General features: G+C 57.2%; 8 protein-coding genes and 2 non-coding genes across 10 annotated transcripts; all 10 read left to right on the top strand.

The window, feature by feature from the left end:
* Positions 1–782: 782 nt before the first annotated feature.
* Positions 783–1,118, top strand: LDBPK_221280 (fk506-binding protein 1-like protein; the record flags this gene model as incomplete). The annotated part of the gene is made up of 1 exon (XM_003860826.1): positions 783–1,118. One exon carries the CDS (start codon positions 783–785, stop codon positions 1,116–1,118), a length of 336 nt encoding a protein of 111 aa, XP_003860874.1.
* A 1,003-nt stretch (positions 1,119–2,121) lies between these two features.
* Positions 2,122–3,006, top strand: LDBPK_221270 (aquaporin, putative; the record flags this gene model as incomplete). The annotated part of the gene is made up of 1 exon (XM_003860825.1): positions 2,122–3,006. One exon carries the CDS (start codon positions 2,122–2,124, stop codon positions 3,004–3,006), a length of 885 nt encoding a protein of 294 aa, XP_003860873.1.
* A 994-nt stretch (positions 3,007–4,000) lies between these two features.
* LDBPK_22snoRNA2 lies at positions 4,001–4,095 on the top strand. Its single transcript, XR_002966715.1, has one exon. It is a non-coding gene; the product is annotated as an uncharacterized ncRNA (small nucleolar RNA).
* A 933-nt stretch (positions 4,096–5,028) lies between these two features.
* LDBPK_22snoRNA1 lies at positions 5,029–5,121 on the top strand. The gene has a single exon (XR_002966714.1). It is a non-coding gene; the product is annotated as an uncharacterized ncRNA (small nucleolar RNA).
* Positions 5,122–5,717: 596 nt separating this feature from the next.
* Positions 5,718–6,167, top strand: LDBPK_221260 (centrin, putative; the record flags this gene model as incomplete). The annotated part of the gene is made up of 1 exon (XM_003860824.1): positions 5,718–6,167. The coding sequence occupies one exon, from the start codon at positions 5,718–5,720 to the stop codon at positions 6,165–6,167; it is 450 nt and encodes a 149-aa protein (XP_003860872.1).
* Positions 6,168–7,849: 1,682 nt separating this feature from the next.
* On the top strand, positions 7,850–9,430 carry LDBPK_221250 (hypothetical protein, conserved; the record flags this gene model as incomplete). The annotated part of the gene is made up of 1 exon (XM_003860823.1): positions 7,850–9,430. One exon carries the CDS (start codon positions 7,850–7,852, stop codon positions 9,428–9,430), a length of 1,581 nt encoding a protein of 526 aa, XP_003860871.1.
* Positions 9,431–10,779: 1,349 nt separating this feature from the next.
* On the top strand, positions 10,780–11,556 carry LDBPK_221240 (hypothetical protein, conserved; the record flags this gene model as incomplete). Its single annotated transcript, XM_003860822.1, has 1 exon — positions 10,780–11,556. The coding sequence occupies one exon, from the start codon at positions 10,780–10,782 to the stop codon at positions 11,554–11,556; it is 777 nt and encodes a 258-aa protein (XP_003860870.1).
* An 815-nt stretch (positions 11,557–12,371) lies between these two features.
* LDBPK_221230 (hypothetical protein, conserved) lies at positions 12,372–13,178 on the top strand (the record flags this gene model as incomplete). Its single annotated transcript, XM_003860821.1, has 1 exon — positions 12,372–13,178. One exon carries the CDS (start codon positions 12,372–12,374, stop codon positions 13,176–13,178), a length of 807 nt encoding a protein of 268 aa, XP_003860869.1.
* A 2,133-nt stretch (positions 13,179–15,311) lies between these two features.
* On the top strand, positions 15,312–16,922 carry LDBPK_221220 (intraflagellar transport protein-like protein; the record flags this gene model as incomplete). The annotated part of the gene is made up of 1 exon (XM_003860820.1): positions 15,312–16,922. The coding sequence occupies one exon, from the start codon at positions 15,312–15,314 to the stop codon at positions 16,920–16,922; it is 1,611 nt and encodes a 536-aa protein (XP_003860868.1).
* A 1,281-nt stretch (positions 16,923–18,203) lies between these two features.
* On the top strand, positions 18,204–19,292 carry LDBPK_221210 (farnesyl pyrophosphate synthase; the record flags this gene model as incomplete). The annotated part of the gene is made up of 1 exon (XM_003860819.1): positions 18,204–19,292. One exon carries the CDS (start codon positions 18,204–18,206, stop codon positions 19,290–19,292), a length of 1,089 nt encoding a protein of 362 aa, XP_003860867.1.
* Between the last annotated feature and the right edge of the window lie 1,771 nt (positions 19,293–21,063).

The following is a 21,063-nucleotide window of genomic DNA, read 5'->3' as shown; positions in this document are numbered from 1 at the left end:
TGAGGGCGATGCATGGCATACAGGCTGGGTGCAGGGTCTCATAGGGCCTTAACCTGAGGCTGGCCAACTTCCTCCTCGGGCCCATGCGGCATACGCCTCGACTGCCCTCTACTATCCGCACGACGGACGCCCGCCGCCTCCGCCCTCGAGCAGGAGCGTGGACGCGGCCCGCTTGGATCAAGGCGTGCAGCACACCGAAGTCTCCGTCTGGCGCCGATCGCACAGCACGCATGCGCAGAAGGGATGGGGAAGGGCAGGAAGAGCCCGCTGGACGCGTGGCCCGATTCAATAGCAGGATGGTTTCTCCTAGAAGAGCACGATTTAGCTGTATTCCAAGATTGGTAGGTATATGCGTATATGCGTTTATACTTGTTGACTTGTCTATGGGAAAATAATGCGTTAACGAAGAAAGATTTCTCGCTCCTCGGCGTTTGAAAGAGGTGCAGATGATGGCAAAGTAGCTTAGCCTCTAGCCTCTCTTGCCCCCTTCACAGCGGGCGAATCACGTGTGCGCGTGCATGCGCAGTATGAGCAGGACCCCCCTCCAAAAAAAAAATGTGCGCTATGGTCCACTTCTTCTTTCCCTTTTCCCTTTATTTTCCAAACCTGTGGCCGTGTCTCCATTCGCTCCGATCACGACCGTCGTCGAACACAGCGACAAGCGAAGAAAGCTTGACAACCACGTCGAAGTCGTCTTTTATTTTCTCGGATTAGCACATCAGGAAGAGTCACAAGGACCATATACGTATCAGATTACACACACGCATACTCACGGAAGTACGATGCCCACCGACGCAGTGGTGATGGATAAGATTATCGAGGGCGATGGCAAGACGATTCCTCGATCTGGCAGTGTTGTTACACTAGACTATATTGGCTATCTGGAGGACGGAAGCAAGTTTGACTCAACGCTGGAGCGCGGGAAGCCTTTCGTGTTTCGCGTTGGGTGCGGTGAGGTGATCAAGGGCTGGGACGCGGGTATTGTTCAGATGTCCAAGGGCGAGCGTAGCAAGCTGACGATGCCGCCGACTCTCGCCTACGGCGGCACAGGGTTTCCGGGGCTGATTCCCCCCAACGCGACCATCGTGTTTGAGGTGACGCTGCTCGATGTAGCGTAGATCAGTGTCTCATCGCTCGCTGAGGTACTGCCGCTCTTGAGTTGTGGATCACAGTTGCGCAGAAACACACACTGATGATGGAGTCTGTCTCCGTGTCTATGGGCTGCCCGTGTCTCCCCCTTTCTTGTGCGAGTCATGAGCTTCAGCTGTTGAAGTGTTTTTTTTCTCGTCCTCTTCTCACGTACGTGGCGCAGAGGTTGGAGGCACACTGTTGATGTAAACCACGTGTACAATGATAGAAGCACCCAGAGAAGCGATCGAAACATGCTGCTGACTTCATGGTGAGAGGCGGTGTGTGTGTGTGTGTGCATGCGAGGAGACTTTTATTATTATTGCTCAGTCGCTTTGTTCTGACAGCAGAAGAGGAGTGAATGCGTAAGCGTGCATGCTGCCTACGCCGGCCGCGCCAAGTCGGCTGTCGCTGTGAAAGACAGAGGACTGTCTTTTGAATGTGTTCTCGCTTCGATTGGCACTTCCACGTTTCCGTCGCTGCGTCACTTCTATCTCTTGCACTTTCTTCTTTCACCCCATTCGCGCTATGCGGTCACAATAGGAACCACTGCACTGTACGCATCTCAAGTGTATTGCACTCTTCACACACACACACACACACACACACACGTATGCATACACACTGATACTACCGTACGCCGAAGGTTGTCCAATCGCTCCTCTTTCAATCCTCCTCAGCTACACTGACGCCTCTTTTTTCTTTTTCTTCTTCTGTGATTGCCAAACTCTTGACTTAATATATGCATATATATGTGTGTGTGTGTGTTTTGTTTCTCATCTGTGGTTTCACTGCTTATAGCTCTCCCTTCACACTAATCCGCACAGGAAGGAAAGGTCGCGGCACATCTGTGCAGCTCTCACACCATCGCTCTCTCTCTCTCGCCTTTCTAATTTTGCTCGCAGACCTCTCTCCTGCAGCGGCGCTCCAGCGTTCAAAGGACACCATCAGTGAAGGACATACAAAAAGAAAACGGCTACAAAGGCAAGCCAGATGCTTACTGCCGCGAACGATAATCAGGTGGAGCCGCCGGTGCTGGCCGCAAATCCGAAGAGTGCGCCAACGGTCAGCGTGGCGGACCTGCCAAGTGTGGCCGACGCGACAAACGCACCCGCCGCGCCGGCGCCGGTGCTGAACACAAACACCGTCATCAAGAAGTTTTCCTGCTTGCAAAGCCTGCGCTTTGACGCTCTCATGTCCGCAGCCGTTGTGGAGTTTATCGGGACGTTTTTATTGGTGCTGACCGTGCCTCTCAGCGTCATCCAGAATGCAGAGATGGCACCCATCAGCATTGGCTTCCTGCTCATGTCACTAGTCTTCTCCTTCGGCTACCTCAGTGGCGGCCACATTAACCCAATGGTGACCGTCTCGGTGTGGCTGGCCACCTCCAACGGTGAGGGCTACGCCACTTTCAACAAGCGCCGACTCATCATGTACTTGGTCGCGCAGATGGCGGGTGGTGTGACGGCTGCCTTCTACTGCATGATGATCAACGGTCGGGACTTCCCGGTGCCGAACATGGGGCGAAGCTTCAACAGGATGTTGCGCGGCTTCCTCGCCGAAAGTGTGTTTACGTTTGTTCTCTGCTCTGTTGTCCTGCACGTCGCGATCAGCCAGCAGCGCAACAACAACTTCTACGGCTTCGCCATTGGCTTCTCGGTGTTGTGTGGAGGCTTGACGTGTGGACCGATTAGCGGTGGTGTCTTCAACCCCGCCGTGGCTACACCTCTCATTGTGGTGAGGTGCTTATTCTCTTTCAACGAGGCTGCGTGCACGCCGATGGCATCCCTGTGGGTCTACTGGGCCTCTGAGGCGGTCGGGGCAGTGTGTGCGTCGATCATGTACCTGGCGCTGCAGAACTTGGGGGATGAGGTCTAAGCGGACGAGCACAAACCCTACGATGGCTTATGCGCAACTACGAGAGCGCGCACGCGCCAATGACCTCTCCATTTGTGGGTTTAGGTGTTTTCCTGATATTTCTTTCGCGCTTCTCCAGCTCGGTTGCCTTCTCCGCAGCCCACCCGCCTTTTTGTCGAGGTGTACAGAGAGAGAGAGAGCACACCAAGAGCCGAGGATCGCGGGAGACTTGCCGCTAGACATCGATGTTAGCACATTGATGTGGTTCGTTCCATCATCCCGTTCAACACGACCCCACTCCCATACGAAGACGATAGAATGCATAAGGGGATGATGGCTAGCGAAGTCTGAAGCAGCATCGTTCTAGTGCATCGATCGATACGCAAAACAAACCATGACGTCGTACCAGCGGGCACAGCGATAACGCGACTCTTCCTCTTTAAGATGGTCTTGCTTCATGCACGTTCCCTTCCCTTTGTTCCCAGCCCTGCGGCCGGATGTGCAACGAAAAAAAAACAAAATTGCGAAACGAGTGCACATGATGGATGCAGGATTACCTCTCCTTGTGTGCGCGGGTGTGTCTGTGTGGATGTAGCGCCTTCTTGAAGGCTTGCTTTCGCCCATTCCCTCTACTCGCTGTGACACACACACACACACACACACACGCACACGTACACGTACACGCACGCACGTATGCGCACACCGCGCGCTCTCTTTTTCCTTTTCTGCCACTTGAATGCGCCCTTTGTTCTGTTTTGCTCTTCAGCCGCTTCTTCTATTCCCCTTTCGAGCGTCGTTTTCAGCACCTTCGTCGATGTCCCCCTCTTTCTCTTATGTGCCTTTCCTGTTGTTGCCCTGTGCTCTGCACTTCTTGGGTGCGGGCGCCGTTTGAAAGTTGAACTTGTCGGCGTTTTGCGTGCGCTTCACAAAAAGAGGGATGGAGGTGCCTCACAGCGCGTCCCTCACCTTCGCAGGGCAGATGACGGGATGTGCTACTGAAGACTGTTGTCACCTCCCCTCTTTTTTTTCTGTCTGCAGCTTCGCCATCAAGGGTGAAGGGCTCTACTACTAGTACTGCGGGCAAACGGAGATAAGACGAACACAGCACGACAGGCGTAAACTCTTGCACGCACTCTGCACCGGAGTGGAGCATCGCTTACAGGGGACTTCCTCCTCTTTCTTCCCGTTGTGCCTCCTCACGCCCCGGACTATACTGAGGGTTTGGAAAAATTCTGCACAGGAAGCCTGTGAGCCCACAAGACAACCGTGCGCCGTTCTCCTTTCCCTTTTTTGAAAGACCATCTCCATTTTGCGCACCCAAATCAAACGTCGCCCACAACCGTCGGTCCCAGAACGAAACACCAGCCTCCCTCTTCAGCTGCCGGCTGACTGCATCTACCGGCGAAAAACCCCAGGAAACGCCGCCTCTTGACTCTGCAGGCCACCGCTGCCACTTCCGCCACCTTATCTTTCCTTTATCTCTCCTTTTCTTGTCGACTTCCTTTCCAGACTTTTATTCATAAGTACTTCCCTTAAACCCTTTCCTTATAGCCACGGATGGAGCACAAGTGTTACGCTTGTGCAACAAGGGGCGCGCCACCGATTTCCAGCCGGTGCGCTCTGTGTGCGAGCCGCGTGTGCGTGTGCACCTGTGTGAGCACCTGTGTGTTTATGTGTGCGAGCCGTGCTGCAGGCCTGTACGTGATGAGAATTCAAGCTTAGGACACCTTTGGATGCGGCGCGTGCTGCAGGTGAAAATAGCGAGTTTGTTATACAGTCGATTCGTACTCTGACGGCCCGTGGTGCTGCCGGTGTACGTAGGCTTGGGTGCGCTCTGCGTTGGCGGCTGTGACGATAACCCAGTTACGACGGCCTTATGACTACGATCCCGGCTATGGGTGGAGCACAAGTGTTACGCTTGTGCAACAAGGGGCGCGCCACCGATTTCCAGCCGGTGCGCTCTGTGTGCGAGCCGCGTGTGCGTGTGCACCTGTGTGAGCACCTGTGTGTTTATGTGTGCGAGCCGTGCTGCAGGCCTGTACGTGATGAGAATTCAAGCTTAGGACACCTTTGGATGCGGCGCGTGCTGCAGGTGAAAATAGCGAGTTTGTTATACAGTCGATTCGTACTCTGACGGCCCGTGGTGTTCGACGTTTTATGTCGATGGGTGGTAGGAAAGCTAGGTGATAGAGTCTTTGGCAGGTGGCCGTTAGGGCGGTTGGTTGAAGTGAATAAGGATGTATTATGTATTTTAGAGAGGCTGAGTGGCGGCAAAAGCGGAAGTGGAAAGGGAAGAGCTGCCATTGTGCAACCATGAGCACTGGTGTGAACTGGGGGTTGCAGTGTGCGGACCTAATCTATCGATGGCTGGCGTAGCTGCTTCTGCAGTGGCCGTTAGCACGCGCTCTCAAGCAGTGAGGGAAGTCACTCTACAGATCTAGGCTGCGCTGCCTCTTTCGTTTTGCGGGAGTCTTCTCATGCTCTATTTCGTGCTTCTCGCAATCCTTCTGCTTGGCCTGTTACCGGGGTCTCCTCCGGCATGCGACTGCTTCGTTGTCGGTGCATAATGCACTCGCGCGTCGTGGAGCCACTCACAGCGATTTTCGTATGTGCCCTGCACTCATCGACAGCATTCTGCATACAGCGTGAGCGAGTCTCATAGAATATATTTCCTTTATCGCGCTTTCGTTTGCACTGCCGAAATTTCTTTTTGTGGGTCGCATCAATCAACCATGGCTGCGCTGACGGATGAACAGATTCGCGAGGCCTTCAACCTCTTCGACGCCGACGGCTCTGGCGCTATCGACGCGGAGGAGATGGCGCTAGCGATGAAGGGTCTCGGGTTCGGTGACCTGTCGCGCGACGAGGTGGAGCGCATTATCCGCTCTATGCACACAGACTCGAACGGTCTGGTGGCGTACGGCGAGTTTGAGGCCATGGTCAAGTCGCGCATGGCGCAGAAGGACTCGCCGGAGGAGATCCTAAAGGCCTTTCAGCTCTTCGACCTCGATAAGAAAGGCAAAATCTCCTTTGCGAACTTGAAGGAGGTTGCGAAACTGCTGGGTGAGAACCCCGGCGACGATGTGCTGAAGGAGATGATCGCCGAGGCCGATGAGGACGGTGATGGCGAGGTGTCCTTCGAGGAGTTCAAGAGCGTGATGCTGCAGATGCGTGGAAAGTAGAGGACAGCGCAGGAAGCGCTTGCGCCCTTTGTCTTCACCGCGCAGAGGAGGGGAGATGGTCAAGGCAGAGAGGAAAAGGTCGATACCGACCAAGAAATTCATAGGTTCATTGGCATCCAGCGAAGGGGGCTAGCGGCCGCGGGCCCCGGTGCGTCACCGGCGTCACCTCGTACCGCTTGACCTCTCTCTCTCTCCTTGTCGCTTTACCTGTCCTACCTTTTTTTTTTTTCGTCTGATTCAACGTTCTCAATAGATGGTGCTGTTGGTGTTGATGATGATGGCGGTGTGTGTGTGTGCGTGCGCTTCCTTTCTCACCATCATCTGCCTGCACTTTGATTTCTCTTCCCTATGCGTAGGTTCGCGCCGTTCGGTTTTGGGCAGATCTTTTCTTTCGCTTTTGTATGGTTGTGTTGCCCATTTCTATTTAGGACTTCTTCGTGATTGTACACCCGGGGCTGTTTTCGTGCGTGGCGGCGCTGTGGTGTTTCGTCTGGGTTGGGTGGCTCTGTCCGTTGCTCTTCCTCTCAACGGATGATAGTGCGCGTGTACGTTCTTCTTCCTTTCCTTTTCGTATTGATCGCCGACAAGCTCGCTCAGTGGAACTCGGATAGGGTCGGAGAAGAGCGGGGCGAAACCCTCCGCTCTGCAACGGCATCCTTTTTCACTCGTTTCGGCGTTCCACCGAGCAGGCGATAGATAAACACGGCGGGAAAGCTGGGAAGGCGCTGAGACGCTGAACGAAGAGAGAAGGATTAGACGTCGTGGCTGAAAAAAAGCGGAAACAAGCGAATCACGATGGGACCGGCTGCCCACCAGGCGCCTTCTCGACGCAGTGGATCAGCAAGGGGAGATAAGAAGATGGCACAGGGGGTTCGGGTGCCCTTGGAGGAGTGGGAGAGGACGGGCAACAAGAGCAGACCGCGACTGACAGCGTGAGGGAGTCGCTGGTGCCTTCTGGTGCTCAGCAATCTCTGCTAAACTGATCGAGTCACGTAGCTCGAGTAGCAGCACCTCTCGCCTTTCCTCGTCTGTTCTCTAGCGCCTATCTTTTTTCGTTCGTCCCGCTACAAGTGGCGAAGGAATTGTGTGTGTGCGCGGGTGGGTAGGCGGCAATGTGGTCTGCTGACCCTTCCCTTATCTCTCTGTGCGCGCATCAGAAGTGCCACTGCTGTTTTTACATCTGCCGCCTTGCCTCCATTCACTTCCTTTCAGTGTCCTACGATTCCTCGCACGCCTCCAACCCCAGACTCCACCGTGATCGGCTCCACCTCAGCACGTAACACACCGTAAGGACAGCAAACACCTACTGAGACGACGGCGGACATCTGCCGCTGAACAAAGCTGATTTGGTTCCATCCACTCTGCCAAGCCTCTGCATCCAGAGCGAAGTGAGGGCTGGCACACATCCACACAGGCGCAGAACCGATATGAAAACGTAGACATGCAGAGTAGGCAAGGGCGTCCGCCGCGACCGTGACGTGTTTCCGCCTCGTTGTCTCGTCCCCTCTCTCTTCCCTTGTACTATTCCTCCCCCCTCTCCCTCTCTCCCTCTCTACCTCTCGAGAGGGTGGGCGGAGGTAAGTGAGGGACCGTGCTTGAGCTGTCCAGTGCGCTGCTCTGTCCTTGCGCCTCTGCTCAGGAGAGTGAGCATACTTGCTTCTTTATTCTTTTTATCATCGGGGATGGAGTCGACTGTTCTCGAGGCCGACTCGCCGCCCAGTTGGGGGGCTGCCGTCCCACTGGCGGTGCAGCGTGCCGCAAGGGAAAACATGCTGCCAGAGACCATAAAAGCAACGATGAAGCCCCCGCGCAGTGCCTTTCCATCTGCTGCTGCTTCACCGAAGTCACTCATACACCGCGCCTCACGTGCCGCGTTGCACGCACCAGCGGGTCGTTTCTCTGCCGTTGTAATTCCACCCACGGCGCAAGGGACCTCGGGGACACGAAAACAGTTCCCCACCGCTGATCCTGCCGCCGCCACCGCCGAGCCAGGGCTGCCGGCGTTCACGATGGAGATTCCACAGGACGCGTCACGCCTCCTGCTGCACCCACTGGACGCCCAGCGACAGCAAACGCTCGCCTTCGCCTTGAGCTACAAGGAGTGGGCACAAGAGGTGTGTGATAGGCAGGGCAGACTGGAGATGCTGGGGCACCAACAAAAGCGCCGCGCAGCGTGGGCGCAGGCGAGCGCGGCTGCGGTGAGTGACATGCTAGCGGTGTGGGAGTCTGTGGGCCTCGCGGTGCGTGACCGACTCACCTCTCTGCAGCCTGAGGGGTACCAGACCTTCGCGTTTCCTGACGGCACGGCCCTCTACGAGGGCCACTGGAAGAACTGCCATCCGCACGGGAAAGGTTGCTTGCGGCGCTCGCAGCCCATGAACGATTTGTACGAGGGGCAGTGGTTCGCCGGCCAACGCTGCGGCACCGGCACATACCACAGTGCCGACTACCACCTCCTCTACCAAGGCTCTTGGCTCGATGACAAGCTGCACGGCAAAGGTGAGCTGGTTGAGCCGGAGGGCGTGTACACGGGCGAGTTTGTCGAGAACACCCTTCACGGCTACGGCGAGTACGTGTACAACGACGGGCACGTGTACAAGGGGGACTGGGTGAGCGGCTTGTACGAAGGCAACGGCACCTACCTCTACCCGAGCGGCGCCAAGTACGAGGGTGGCTGGCTGCGGGGGCGCGAGCATGGGCGAGGCACGAAGTGGTTCAGCAACGGTGACGTGTACATCGGAGAATGGATGCATGGTATGCCGCACGGCCATGGCAGCTTCAACAGCACCTGCAGCACTGCGGCTCGCGTGACGGGGCAGTGGCGGTACGGCTCTCTGTATGGCGTGGCGACCTGCGTCTTCGCCGACGGCAGCCACTACGTTGGCGAGTGGCAGAGAGGTCGCTTTCATGGACGTGGTACGTACGAAGTGCCGTGCGCGAACGGCGAGTTGCAGCGGTACACTGGAGCCTACGCGAACGGAAAGCGTCACGGCTACGGCGAGTACACATCTTCCACTGTATCATACACTGGGGAATGGGTGCACGACAAGAAGGATGGCGAGGGCTCGCTGCAGGTGCGCGGTGGCGGGACGTACTACGGACGATGGAAGGCTGATTTGCCGGAGGGCGAAGGGGTGTACGTGTCAACGTACCGCAAGGGCTACCATGACGAGATACATTGCGAGGCGAGGGATGGCACCTTCACCGTGTGCGCTGACCAAAGCATACAGCAGCGCGTTGACATGCGCTTGCTCGGTCGATGATGCTCGTCTACATCCTCTCACTGTCTCCGTTGTCCTCTTGTTCTCGCCGCTCCACCGCCCGATACTTCCGCTGCGGCCACTCTCTCTCTCTTGCTGCTGTTCCCTCCCCATTTTTTTTTTTGCCTGTTTGGTTGTCGCGGAATCGCCGCTGTAAGAATTCTTTGTTGTGCCCTTTCGATGGACATCATACGCGATGTACAGCTCTCTCTTGTCGTTTTGTGCGAACACCCTTTTCTCTCTTCGTCCCCCAGGAGCGCGGAATGCTTGCTGGGGTGGGCGGTGCCCGTGGAGATGCGGATGAGAGGCGCGTGGGCCTTTCGTGTGTGAGGCTCGCCTCTTTGTCGGTACCGCGTGCCTCCTTCCGCTGCTCGTGCCGCTCAAAGCGTTTGCCGTGCTCGGCGCTCTCCTCCTCCCGTGGCGGTGACACGCGCCGCATTTGTGCATCAAAGACGCAGCGAACTGGCGATGCAAGCTCAAACAACAATCGAGCAAACATGAGCATCTTCACAGGGGGTGGCGGGGGGGGCACGCGCGCGCAGCTTGACCCCTCACGACCTCAGCAACAGGCGGTAGATGGCGGAATTCGGGCCTTCTTTGTTTTGGACGCTTGCTTGCAGATGCTCACTCGACTCGAGTAGCGTTGCATGTCTAGCGCCACGACGCATCTACCACGGACACTATCAAGTCCTGTACTAACCCGCCTCGTACACTTTTTCCTTTCTACCTCTACGCCCACGCGAACGCGCATGCGCACGATTTGCGTCTTCTTTTCTTTGCGTACCCCCTCATGGCTTGCATCGTGTGGGGTGCGTCTCTATCGTCTCTCTCTCTGTGCACGGACACATTGCCGCCTCTCTACTCTGCAGTCGAGAGTGGCACCTTTACCGTAGATGAATTCCAACGTCGCTGGCGACTCCAGCGGCGACGGCCGCTCTGAAAGCCTCAGCCGAGGCGGTGCCAGCACCACAAGTTCTGCTTCTTCAGCCCCGCCCGTCACGGTGACCTTCGTTACGAATGGACAGGAGTTTGCGGCGGCCTTCGAGTGCGAAGGTAGCACCTTCAGCGTCAGCGGCAGCGGCAGCAACATCACCACAGGTCATAGCAGAGGCGGTGATGCCTTTGTCTTGTGCTACGAGCATCCCGGCGACGGCGTCACGGCAGAACACCTTCTGCAATTCAAAAACAGCGTTACGGCCGCCGCGCAGCAATACGGAGCGCGACTTCGTCTCTTTGTCTGGGACTGCACCAGCCCCTCCTTCGCCGCTGCCCGCGTCCAGCTTGGCAAACGCCACGGTCATCCACTGCTGTTAGTCGTCGTCAAAGGTGCTGTCGCCGACACGCTTCGTGACATGCCACTCACGGAGATGAGTGCGACAGAGGTGCCGCGGGTGTGCAGCCGGCTTGCATCTTTTCAATCCTCTGCGAAGCCAGCTCGCGTCTCCACCATCGTGACTGCCACGTCGACAGCAGAGAGCAGTGGTGCGGCATCGCCACCGCAGGAGGAGGCGGAGCAGCACTTGTCGGTGGACGTGGCCAAGATGGTGGGAATGGGGAAAAGGCTCATGGCAGAGCGTCAGCCCTTTTACGCGGAGAAGTTCTTCGTGAAAGCACTGCGAACCCTCGATGCGGTTGCCGCCGATGTTGATCGGCTCGTCGCATCCCGAGAGGACTACGATCACAGCGTCGCCCTGTGTCTGGCCTGGGCCGGACTGGCGCAACTGGTGCAGGGCAAGCAAACTGTCGAGAACGCGTACTTGGAGCGCCTTGAGCGAGAGGCGGCGTTGCAGCCCTTTCGCGATGCGCCACTTAATGATGCGAACCGTGCATTGACCACCTGGCGTTTGATGCAAGGTGCACCGCGTCCGTGGAGTGAGCCGCGAGATAGCGAGGCGAAGCTGCAAGCGGCACTGTCTTCAAATGCACACGACACCGTTGCCCGTAGTCTTTTCGTAATCACATTGTTCCTTAAAGGAGACCTGGAACGCGCCATGACGGAGGCGCTGAAGCTGCACGTGTACGGTGACGCCTTTGGCTGCGTGGCCCTCAAGCACATGTCGCGCTTCCTGGGCAAGGATCATGTACTGGTGGAGCGTCTTGGAATGCCCGCCTTGACGGAGTCGATTTAGGCGAGGCCGAAGAATGCAAATCGGAGACGGCACAGAGACGCCTGCAACTCTCCATATCAGATGAGAATCTTTACCAAAGAACGAACCAAGGCAACCTTTATTCCCTCCTAAAAAAAAGACGACAGAATGGGTGAAAAGCAAAGGCGAGACGACGTTGCGCTGTGCTTGTGCGCGTATGTTTGTGCATGTGTGCCTCTCGCAACTGGGCCAGGCGGTGTGCTGCTGTTCCTCGCTCTCCCCATGTATGTGCGTGTGTGTGCCCCGGGCCTCGCCCTTCACGTTGCCCTCCTGTGACATGTAGGCCTGTGTGTGTGGGCGGTGGGAGCGGAGAGGAGGAGTTGGCGGACTGATCGCGGCTTCACCTGTTTCAAGATGCGGATGTCAATGCAGTCGAACCGAAGACAATATACCCGCCGCGGCTGCTGCTGCCCACTTCTTTCCCTGACCACTCTCTTGCTGCGTGTGTGGCGCGTGTGTATGTCGGCTCTTACACCTCCGCTGTTCTCTCGCTATCCTCCCTTTTCCCTCGTGTGTGCCGCGCCAGTGCTCGAAAACGAACACTCGTGTGCTAGTCGACTGCTGAAACTGACAGAACGATAAAACGTAGGCTCAACGGACCTCCCCTTCCCCCCGTCAGCCCACTACGTGTTTTCCGCTCCCATCTCCAACTGTGTGTGTGTGTGTGTGTGTCTCCATGCCAAGTTCACTGGGGCAGCTCTCGTCCTTTGCTTTCTTTGTAGTCTCCCGCTCTGCCGTGGCGGTTGTTTCCTTCCTTTTCCCCTTTTCGCTTCCAAACCATTTCTTCGCTAGCAACCATGAACCACGATGATGCCATGTGGAACATCATGGGCCAGACGTTCTGCTCCTTCAAGGTCAAGACGAACGACGACAAGGTTCGCTTCTGCCGAAACCCGTACAACGTGACTGGTCTCTGCCAGCGTGGTGTGTGCCCGCTCTCCAACGCGCAGTACGCCACCGTCATCGAGCACGAGGACGAGCTATACCTGTACGTCAAAACTGCTGAGCGGGCTCACCTGCCGCGGCGGCAGTGGGAGAAGGTGAAGCTCGACGTCTCCTTCCCGAAAGCTCTGGCGCAGATCGACGAGGAGCTGCAGTGGTGGGACCAGAAGCTGGTGATCAAGATCAAGGCCCGTTTGCTGCGACTGAAGCAGTACCTGATGCGCAAGCGAAAAATGCTGATGGAGCCGCAGGACGAGTACGTGTCTGTGAACAAGCGTCAGGAGGACAAGCTGCTGCGGCGAGAGGAGAAGGCGGAGGCGGCGGCCCGCATTGAGATGGAGATTGAGAAGGAGCTTCTCGATCGTCTGCGCAAGGGTACCTACGATAGCGTCATCAACTACAACAAAGAGGCCTTCGAGAAGCTGCTCGACGAGGAGGAGAACCGCGAGGAATTCGAGGCGCTGGAGCAAGACGAGGACGAAGAGTTCCCCGACTTTGTGATGGACGAGGAGGACGAAGAGGAGGAGGAGGATCGGGAAACGGTGCGCGGTGGGCGCAGCAAGAGCAAGATTCGCAAGCGTGATAAGCTGGTAATCGAGGAGGAGGTGGAGCGGGAGCTGGCGCCGCGCCAGCGCGCGCGCTTGGAGGACCTTGAGTGGTAGCATCGCTTCGCTTCTCGCTCGCGTGTATCTTCGCGCAAAGGGAGCGCCGAGAGACGGTGAGGGAGAGAGGGAAGGGGGAGGGAGGATGGCGTATGCCTATGTGCGCTTGCTTTTGCGTGACCGCACCTCTGCCCGGCCGTCGTGGTGGCTTTCTAAGATCCTTCATAGGCGGGCAGTGTCTCGGTCGCCGGTCTTGCACTCCCAGCGACGCACTCCACGACTCTCTCTCTTTCATCTTTGCTCATCTCCTCTCGCTGCACTGCATCGCAATGACAGACGTGTGTGTGTGTGTGTGTGTGTGTGTGTGTGTGTGTGTGTGTGTGCATGTGTGAGGCAGTAGCGGCACATGCACGTGTGCGCACGGACACCGACAAGTCTGGCCCTGTGTCGAAGAGACGCATGCTCCAGCTGTCGTGCTACTATGACGGTGATTTGTGACGCTGCCGCAGCTAGTGCACATGACCGGGTGCACAAGCCCACTCTCTCCGTGCTGGCGGCGGGGTGCTCGGCGTTCCCCTCTCTCTGCTTCTCTGTTCATATGCGGACACTTTCTTTCGCGTTTTGTTTTGCATCTTCGGGTGCCAACTCTTTCTCTCCGCGCGGTGTTCGCTCATGCGACATGCTCTCACCTTGTCCTCATCTTTTTCTTTTTCCGTCCCGTTCTGTCGTTTTTGGCGAAGATGTTGATGTGTTGGCCACCTGTCTGTCGGTGCTCTATGGCGTACGCTTAATCGACATTAAAGAGTGGAGGACGCAAGCTTCTGGGAGAGAGAGGGAGAGAGACAAGAGCATATATATATATATATATATACAGAAAAAGAAAACGATGAACTCGGAGCCAAGCGGCTGCATGCTTGCCTCCGTGTGTGTGCATGCATGCGTGCGCGCGTGTGTACACGCTTGTCGTCTCTCTTGCGCTCGGTTTCCTCCGTCCCTCACATCCTTCTTGTCTTTGCTCTCTTACGTAATGTGCATGTATGGTGCCCTTAGCCGCGTGCTTGTAAAGAAAAAAGGAAACGAAAAGGCGCTACATCTCAGTGCCCCCCTTTGCTGATCCGCGCATACAAGCTTGGACAGCTCAACGGATGGCGATCGCTGCCGCGGTGCACCTCTATTGCCATGGTGGACCGCTTCTCCCCTCTCGTTGCTCCGCATTATGCAGCTGCACACGCACGCACACGCATACAGACATGCACGCCGCACATCATCCAGGCGTAAGGCCACCTTCTCTAACGCACACGCACAAGCCGTGAGAACGTAAAGGCTGGAATAATAAGAACTGCAAAAAGAGGCGCTCGAGCCTTAGGCGAAGCGCCGGCAGATGGATCTGTTCGCTGTGAACACGACTTTGCTTGATGAGTGTGTGGGTGCGTGGGTGGGTGGGGGGAGCACCTCCCTCTTCCCTCCACAAAACACACAGGCAGACATCGATTGCTGTTTTATAGACAAGTTCTTTGCATCCCCTTTTTCGCTCTCTATCGTCATCCACGATGCTGACAGTGGTGGAAGAGGGGGAGTCTGTGTGTGCTTGCGTGTGCGTCTTGCTAGCGAGCAGGCGGGCTGAGCCCGAGAGGGAGAGAGACGGGGGCCTTTGCTGCCCCTCCCCCCCGTATTTCTTTCGCGCTGCACATCTCCCTCTGTAACTCAAGCGTGTCTCCGGCTACCATCCTTGTTGCTTGCCACCCCTTTCTCTCTCTCGTCCTGTCGTATATGCCTTTTTCCACCTGCACCAACGCTCTCCCTGTTGGCCAAACGCTCTTCTCGCGCCTTCGGTGTGCTGCGCTCTTTGCAGCTATTCGTTTATGCGTGGTGCGTTGGATTGCCGTCCTGCCAGTGCGCCACAACCTCCCTCCTCCTCCTTGCCTTCCCCTTTTCGTCTTTTGCAGCAGTGACAGTAGTGGGGCTGCGAACCTAGAGAAAGCGTCCGTACGAACAAAGTCACCCGTCAACGCCATGAACACCGGATTCAACTCACAGAGCCTCGGCACGTTCAATGGGCTGCGCCCCGGCACCACGATGCGGCCTGGGTCCCAGGCCCGACCCGGCACGAACCGCATGCAAGTTGCCGGCATTGGTGGCAGTCTACAGCAGCCGGTGGCAGTGTCAGCAGAGGCGGCTGTCTCGCGCGAGGGTATGCGGGCAGCTTCGCGCAGTGGTGTCGGTACCTCTGCCGGTCCAGGACGTCAGGTTGGTGACCGTAGCTACTACATCGGGCTGATCCGCCCCAAGATTGCGGAGCTCTCGGCTGAGATTGAGCGACTGCAGGAGCAGGAACAGCTCATCGACCGCAACAGCTCCGTGCTCACGCAGCTGCAGCAAAAGTCGAAGACGCTGCAGGACGATATTGCAAAGCTGAAGGACACGCTCGCGGATGTAAACGTTGCCGTGGAAAATTCGAGCTCGCTCGACCTCGCTGCCCTGAAGGAAGAGTCCACGCGACTGGAGAAGCAGAACATCGCCCGCCGCAAGAAGGTCGACGACCTTTTCCTCGCTGTGAAGGACACGGACGCCAAGACGAAGGCGACGTTGCAGTCGCTGGAGGAGGAAATCCAGCAGCTGGACAGGCGCATACTCAACGAGAACCAAGACTACAACTCCTACAAGGCCATCCGTGACGAAGCCTTCGCGGTGTCGGATATGGTGCTGGATCGCCAACACGAGCTCCGAACGCTGCAAGCAAAGCAAGAACTGCTGATGGCGAACCTCGCTGGCGACCCGGACAAGAAGCGCGCCGCCGAGATGCTGCGCGGCATTCTGCGCAAGCGACGGGAGAGCAAAGAACTGCAGAGCCAGTGCTCCCTCTCCGTCAAGGAAGAGCAGGAGAAGTTGATTGGGCAGCTCAAGGCAACCCGCTCCGACATCGAGGTGCTGGAGCGGCAGGTGAATGACATCCGTGACACGTTGCAGGAGTCGCGTGCCCGGCAAAGCGCGCTGGAGGAGGAGGTGAAGAATTTCAGCGGCGAAAATGTGCAGGCTTTCCAGGAGCTGCAAGAGAAGGACCGCGAGATGCAGACCTTCATTGACGAGTACCCCGACAGGGAGCGAGCGGAGCTGGATAAGATTGCCGAGACGCAGCGGCACATTGCTGACCTGCTGAGCCGCATCTCGCAAGCCCTCGAGATGCAGCGGCAGATGCCGTCGGAGAACAACACTGACACTCTCCACGACTTGACGACGCAGGTGGATGCGAAGCGCGACCAGATTCAGAACGACGTGAAGACCCACCAGCGCCTGGAGAAGGAACTGCTCGAGCGCAAGGCGGAGCTGGACAAGGTGGCGCACCTCGACAAGAAGATCAAGGAGGAGCTGGCGTCGCACAGCGCCAAGATGGCGGAGCAGAAGGCGGAGATGGAGAAGTTCAGCGACTTGGACGGGCTGCGGGCGGAGGTGGAGGACACGCGCAAGGTGCTTAGCGCACAGCTAGCCTACTACACCCGTCTACGAGATGGGTCGAAGGTTCAGCTAAATGCGCTCACGGCGGAGTACGAGGCGCGCAAGAAGGAGCTGCACGCGGGCGATGTGTTCGCCACACTCTCCACACAGGAGCAGCGCATCCGCATGCTGTGGCAGTCCACCTTCTCCCTAGAAGACTACGTGCGTCTCAGGGAGAAGGAAACGCAGTATCTCGGCACTAAGGCGGAGTGCCTGCGGATCGTCGATGAAGTGAACCTGCTGTTGCAGAACCCCTCTCGGCTTGCCGGGATGGGGACGGCGCCGCTCTTTAGTGCCACCAGCACGCATTAGTGGCCGTTTAGAAGAGAGAAATGAGGCTGCATTCGTGCGCATGCGCGTGTGTGTCTCTCTGTCACTCTCCCTTTATGTATGTTAGACAGGACCACATGATTGGCGTACGTTGCGGCGGTGCGGTTTGCACATTGTTCTTTCCTTTGCTGAGGGTTGCTGATAGACGTTGCTTGTGAGCTCTCTCTTCCCCTTCCTCCTTCCCCCCTGATGCTTGCGATTGCGGCGCGTGTATCTTGGCGCTCATGTCTGTCAGCGTGTGCGATGGCCAGACGGCGCGTTCATGTAAAGCGGACCTTCCCTCGCCCTTCAAAACGGGAACATTTTTTTTTTTGCGCTTCGCTTTCGCCGTTGTGTGTAGGAGTGTGCCTGCGCGCGTTCGTCTGTGTGTTGCGAGGAGGAGAGAGACGGTGACCAAGAGGTGTGACCGTCCGTGATGGTGAGCAGGCGTGAGAGCGAGAGACCGACGAAGGCATCGTTGCTGTAAACGCAGCCACCCACCCGTCCACACAAGTACGTGTCCACGTGTCGCGTACGCCGAGGCGCATCGCTCACAATGTTCATCGGGTTCTCCGTCCCTCTCACTTTCTCTCTCTTCTCTCGAGAGGTCACGGCACCATCGCCGTTTGGCGATCTCCTGTTTCCGTCTCCACCACTGCCTTCAAATGTGTGTCCTTCATCGTTCCGCCCCCATGCCTCCACACACGTGTGGCCGAGATGGGTACACCCGTACGCGTCGAAGCACGACGTCGCGGTTGAGGGTCAGCAGAGGAAGCGGGAGAGGAGAGCGACGACACTGCCGTGTTCGGAGAGACAGTAATGGTGGTGGCGGCCTGTGGGGCTGCTGCTTTCCACCAGTTTTCTCTTCCTCATAGGCCGTCTTGTGCACGTCGTGCAACGCTGCATGCCATCTTCTTCCGACGCGCTCCTACTTCACATTTCACTCAGCTCCACTATCACCTGCCCTCCTCTCCTGTATTCTCTCCCCCTTTTCCTTTCTTGCCATACCCACTGCATCATCCGTCAACCTTTGCACTGCCCCCCCCCCCACACACACACACACACACACACCGGTGTGCCTCCCTCCCTCCCTCCCTCCCGCTCTCACGCGGCATAGTAAGCTATCTTCCAGTCAACTACATCTTTGGGCGTCAATATCTTTTCTAAAGTTGAGGCCGTGTTTTTTTTTCTTTCTTTACTCCCCATCGCTATCGGCTGTTTGAGTCGCGCTCTTCTCAGATCAAACAAGATTAGACGCAACGAGCGGCATCATATTCGGCCATCATGGCGCACATGGAACGCTTCCAGAAGGTGTACGAGGAGGTTCAGGAGTTCCTACTCGGCGATGCGGAGAAGCGCTTCGAAATGGATGTCCACCGCAAGGGCTACCTAAAGTCTATGATGGACACTACGTGCCTCGGCGGCAAGTACAACCGCGGCCTCTGTGTCGTGGACGTGGCGGAGGCGATGGCGAAGGATACGAAGATGGATGCAGCTGCGATGGAGCGCGTTCTGCACGACGCGTGTGTGTGCGGCTGGATGATCGAGATGCTGCAGGCCCATTTCCTTGTGGAGGACGACATCATGGACCACAGCAAGACTCGCCGCGGCAAGCCGTGCTGGTACCTGCACCCCGGCGTGACCACGCAGGTGGCCATCAATGACGGTCTCATTCTGCTGGCCTGGGCGACGCAGATGGCGCTGCACTACTTCGCCGACCGCCCGTTCCTCGCCGAGGTGCTGCGCGTTTTCCACGACGTCGATCTCACTACCACGATTGGTCAGCTGTACGACGTCACGTCGATGGTAGACTCAGCGAAGCTGGACGCCAACGTGGCGCACGCCAACACGACCGACTACATCGAGTACACACCCTTCAACCACCGCCGCATCGTTGTGTACAAGACCGCCTACTACACCTACTGGCTGCCGCTGGTGATGGGCCTGCTGGTGAGCGGGACAGTGGAGAAAGTGGACAAGGAGGCGACGCACAAGGTGGCCATGGTGATGGGCGAGTACTTTCAGGTGCAGGACGACGTGATGGACTGCTTCACTCCGCCCGAGAAGCTTGGAAAAATCGGCACCGACATTGAAGACGCCAAGTGCTCGTGGCTCGCCGTCACCTTCCTGACGACCGCTCCGGCCGAGAAGGTCGCGGAGTTCAAGGCTAACTACGGTTCCACCGATCCGGCCAAGGTCGTAGTTATCAAGCAGCTTTACACCGAGCAGAACCTGCTCGCCCGCTTCGAGGAGTACGAGAAGGCCGTTGTGGCGGAGATCGAGCAGCTCATCGCTGCGCTGGAGGCGCAGAATACCGCCTTCGCGGCTAGCGTGAAGGTGCTTTGGAGCAAGACTTACAAGCGCCAAAAGTAAGGTGTGGTGGAAACGCCTGCCCCCTGCCCCCCTCCCCCCCCCCCGTTCGCCGGCTCCTTTCCTCGGCCTCCGTCCGAGTGCATGTGACGCGGGGGAGAGGCTGAGGGGTGCGCGAGGTGATTTCGGTTCTATTTTTTTATGCATACTTTTCGTTTATGTAAGCAACCATGTCTACATGTCCGCAGGCGTGAACATGCAACCACCCTCTTCCCCACACCCTCCCCCGGAAACGAGCGCAACGTTTGCAGCCACCGTACTGCAATCACTAGCGTGCGCGTGGATTGCACGTATGTGTGTGTGTGTGTGTGGGCGTGGGTGCGCGTTTCTTGGAGGGAGGGAGGGGGAGGGGGAGAAGGAGTGAGGGATGCAGGCCACCGCGCGATCATCAATGCGTCGTGCAGTCTTCGAGTTCGTGTTTCTTTTGCTTCTTGGTCGTGTCTCTCTGCCTTTCAGTCCACTTTCTCTGGCTCTAGAGGATTCGAGGGAAAGGTGCATGTGTGTTTGTGCGCGTGTGCGTGTGTATAACAGCGCCACCCGCAAACACACACACACACGCACACGAAGACAGACACATCGTGAGAAGAGCGCGAAGCGCTCCAACAGAAAACGCGGACACTTTCACTGCCGATGCTTTGCCCCCCTCCCCTGTGGCGCTGTAGATCCTCAGAGCGAGAGGGAGAAAGCACTCCAGGGATCCCTCCCGCACGGCACGTTTCTCTCTCGGTCGTGCAGAGAGAATCGGGGCTGGGGGGTGCATGACAACCCGTGCTGCTATCCCGACGTCGCGCACATGCCACGTCATCCCTTGCCCTTTCGGCGCGTGTGAACGTGGATGTCTAGCATATTTGCCACAATGTGTATGTGTGCCTGTGTGGCTGTAAAGGGGGGGGGGGTGTTTAAAAGCGCTGAACTTGTCGTAGATCTGCCGCTCTTTCTTACGCCGTCTCTCTACCACCTCCGATTTTCGTTCGCGCATCCCGCTCTTTTTTTCATGTCGTCTCCCCGACTCTGTCTCTGTCTCTCTCGATCTCGAGTGGAGTAACCACCGCCAGTGAAAACGCGAAGATGGACGCGCACATCCGCAGAGGAGGGCCGGGGACTATCGGCGAGAGAAAGTACATGCAAAGAAAAAGAACGAAGAAGGCACCGTTCGAATAGGCTTCTCCCTCCGTGCACCCGCTGGCGGACTCTTGCACGCGTGCGTCAGTCGAGATGACGGCGACGTCGCGACACACGCAACTGCGCGTTTTTCATCTTCAACCTCTGTCTATTTTCTTTTTGAGGTGCCCGCGCACGCATAGCTTAGGCAGCGGGAGACGGAAAGCTCTCTGCCCTTTCCTCCCTGAACACACGCACACAAGCAATCAGACGCACAGGCTCACGCAGGAGCGGGACACAGCCGAGCTCGTGCCGGCATCGTTGTTGTTGCTGCTTAGATAGCTCTGCCATGCTTGCTTCAGCGTCCACAACCCTTCAGCCCCGGCATTTTCTGCATACGCCCGCTCGGTCTCTCGCCCCCTTCTCAGTTCTTCACTGCCTCTCTTCGCTTCCCCAGCACTTCGAGCGATTCCGAACCCTCCTGCCCTCTCCTCCGCGTTCTCCAGTCGACTTGTCGATGCGAGCAAGCAAAAAAAAAAAACAGAGCGCTGCCTCGTGGAGCCTGACCTTTGAAAAATTTCGGTGGCGCTTTTCATTTTTCGTCTTCTTCGCTTGCTTGTATGCGCACGTGTGTGTGCGTGTGTGTGTGTGCCAGTGCTCCTTGCCCAGCTTT

The sequence above is a fragment of the Leishmania donovani genome, chromosome 22 (assembly GCF_000227135.1).
Source record: "Leishmania donovani BPK282A1 complete genome, chromosome 22".
NCBI classification, from domain to species: Eukaryota; Euglenozoa; class Kinetoplastea; order Trypanosomatida; family Trypanosomatidae; genus Leishmania; species Leishmania donovani.
The sequence above is the reverse complement of the archived record's forward strand: the minus strand, read 5'-3'. Positions and strand labels throughout refer to the sequence as shown.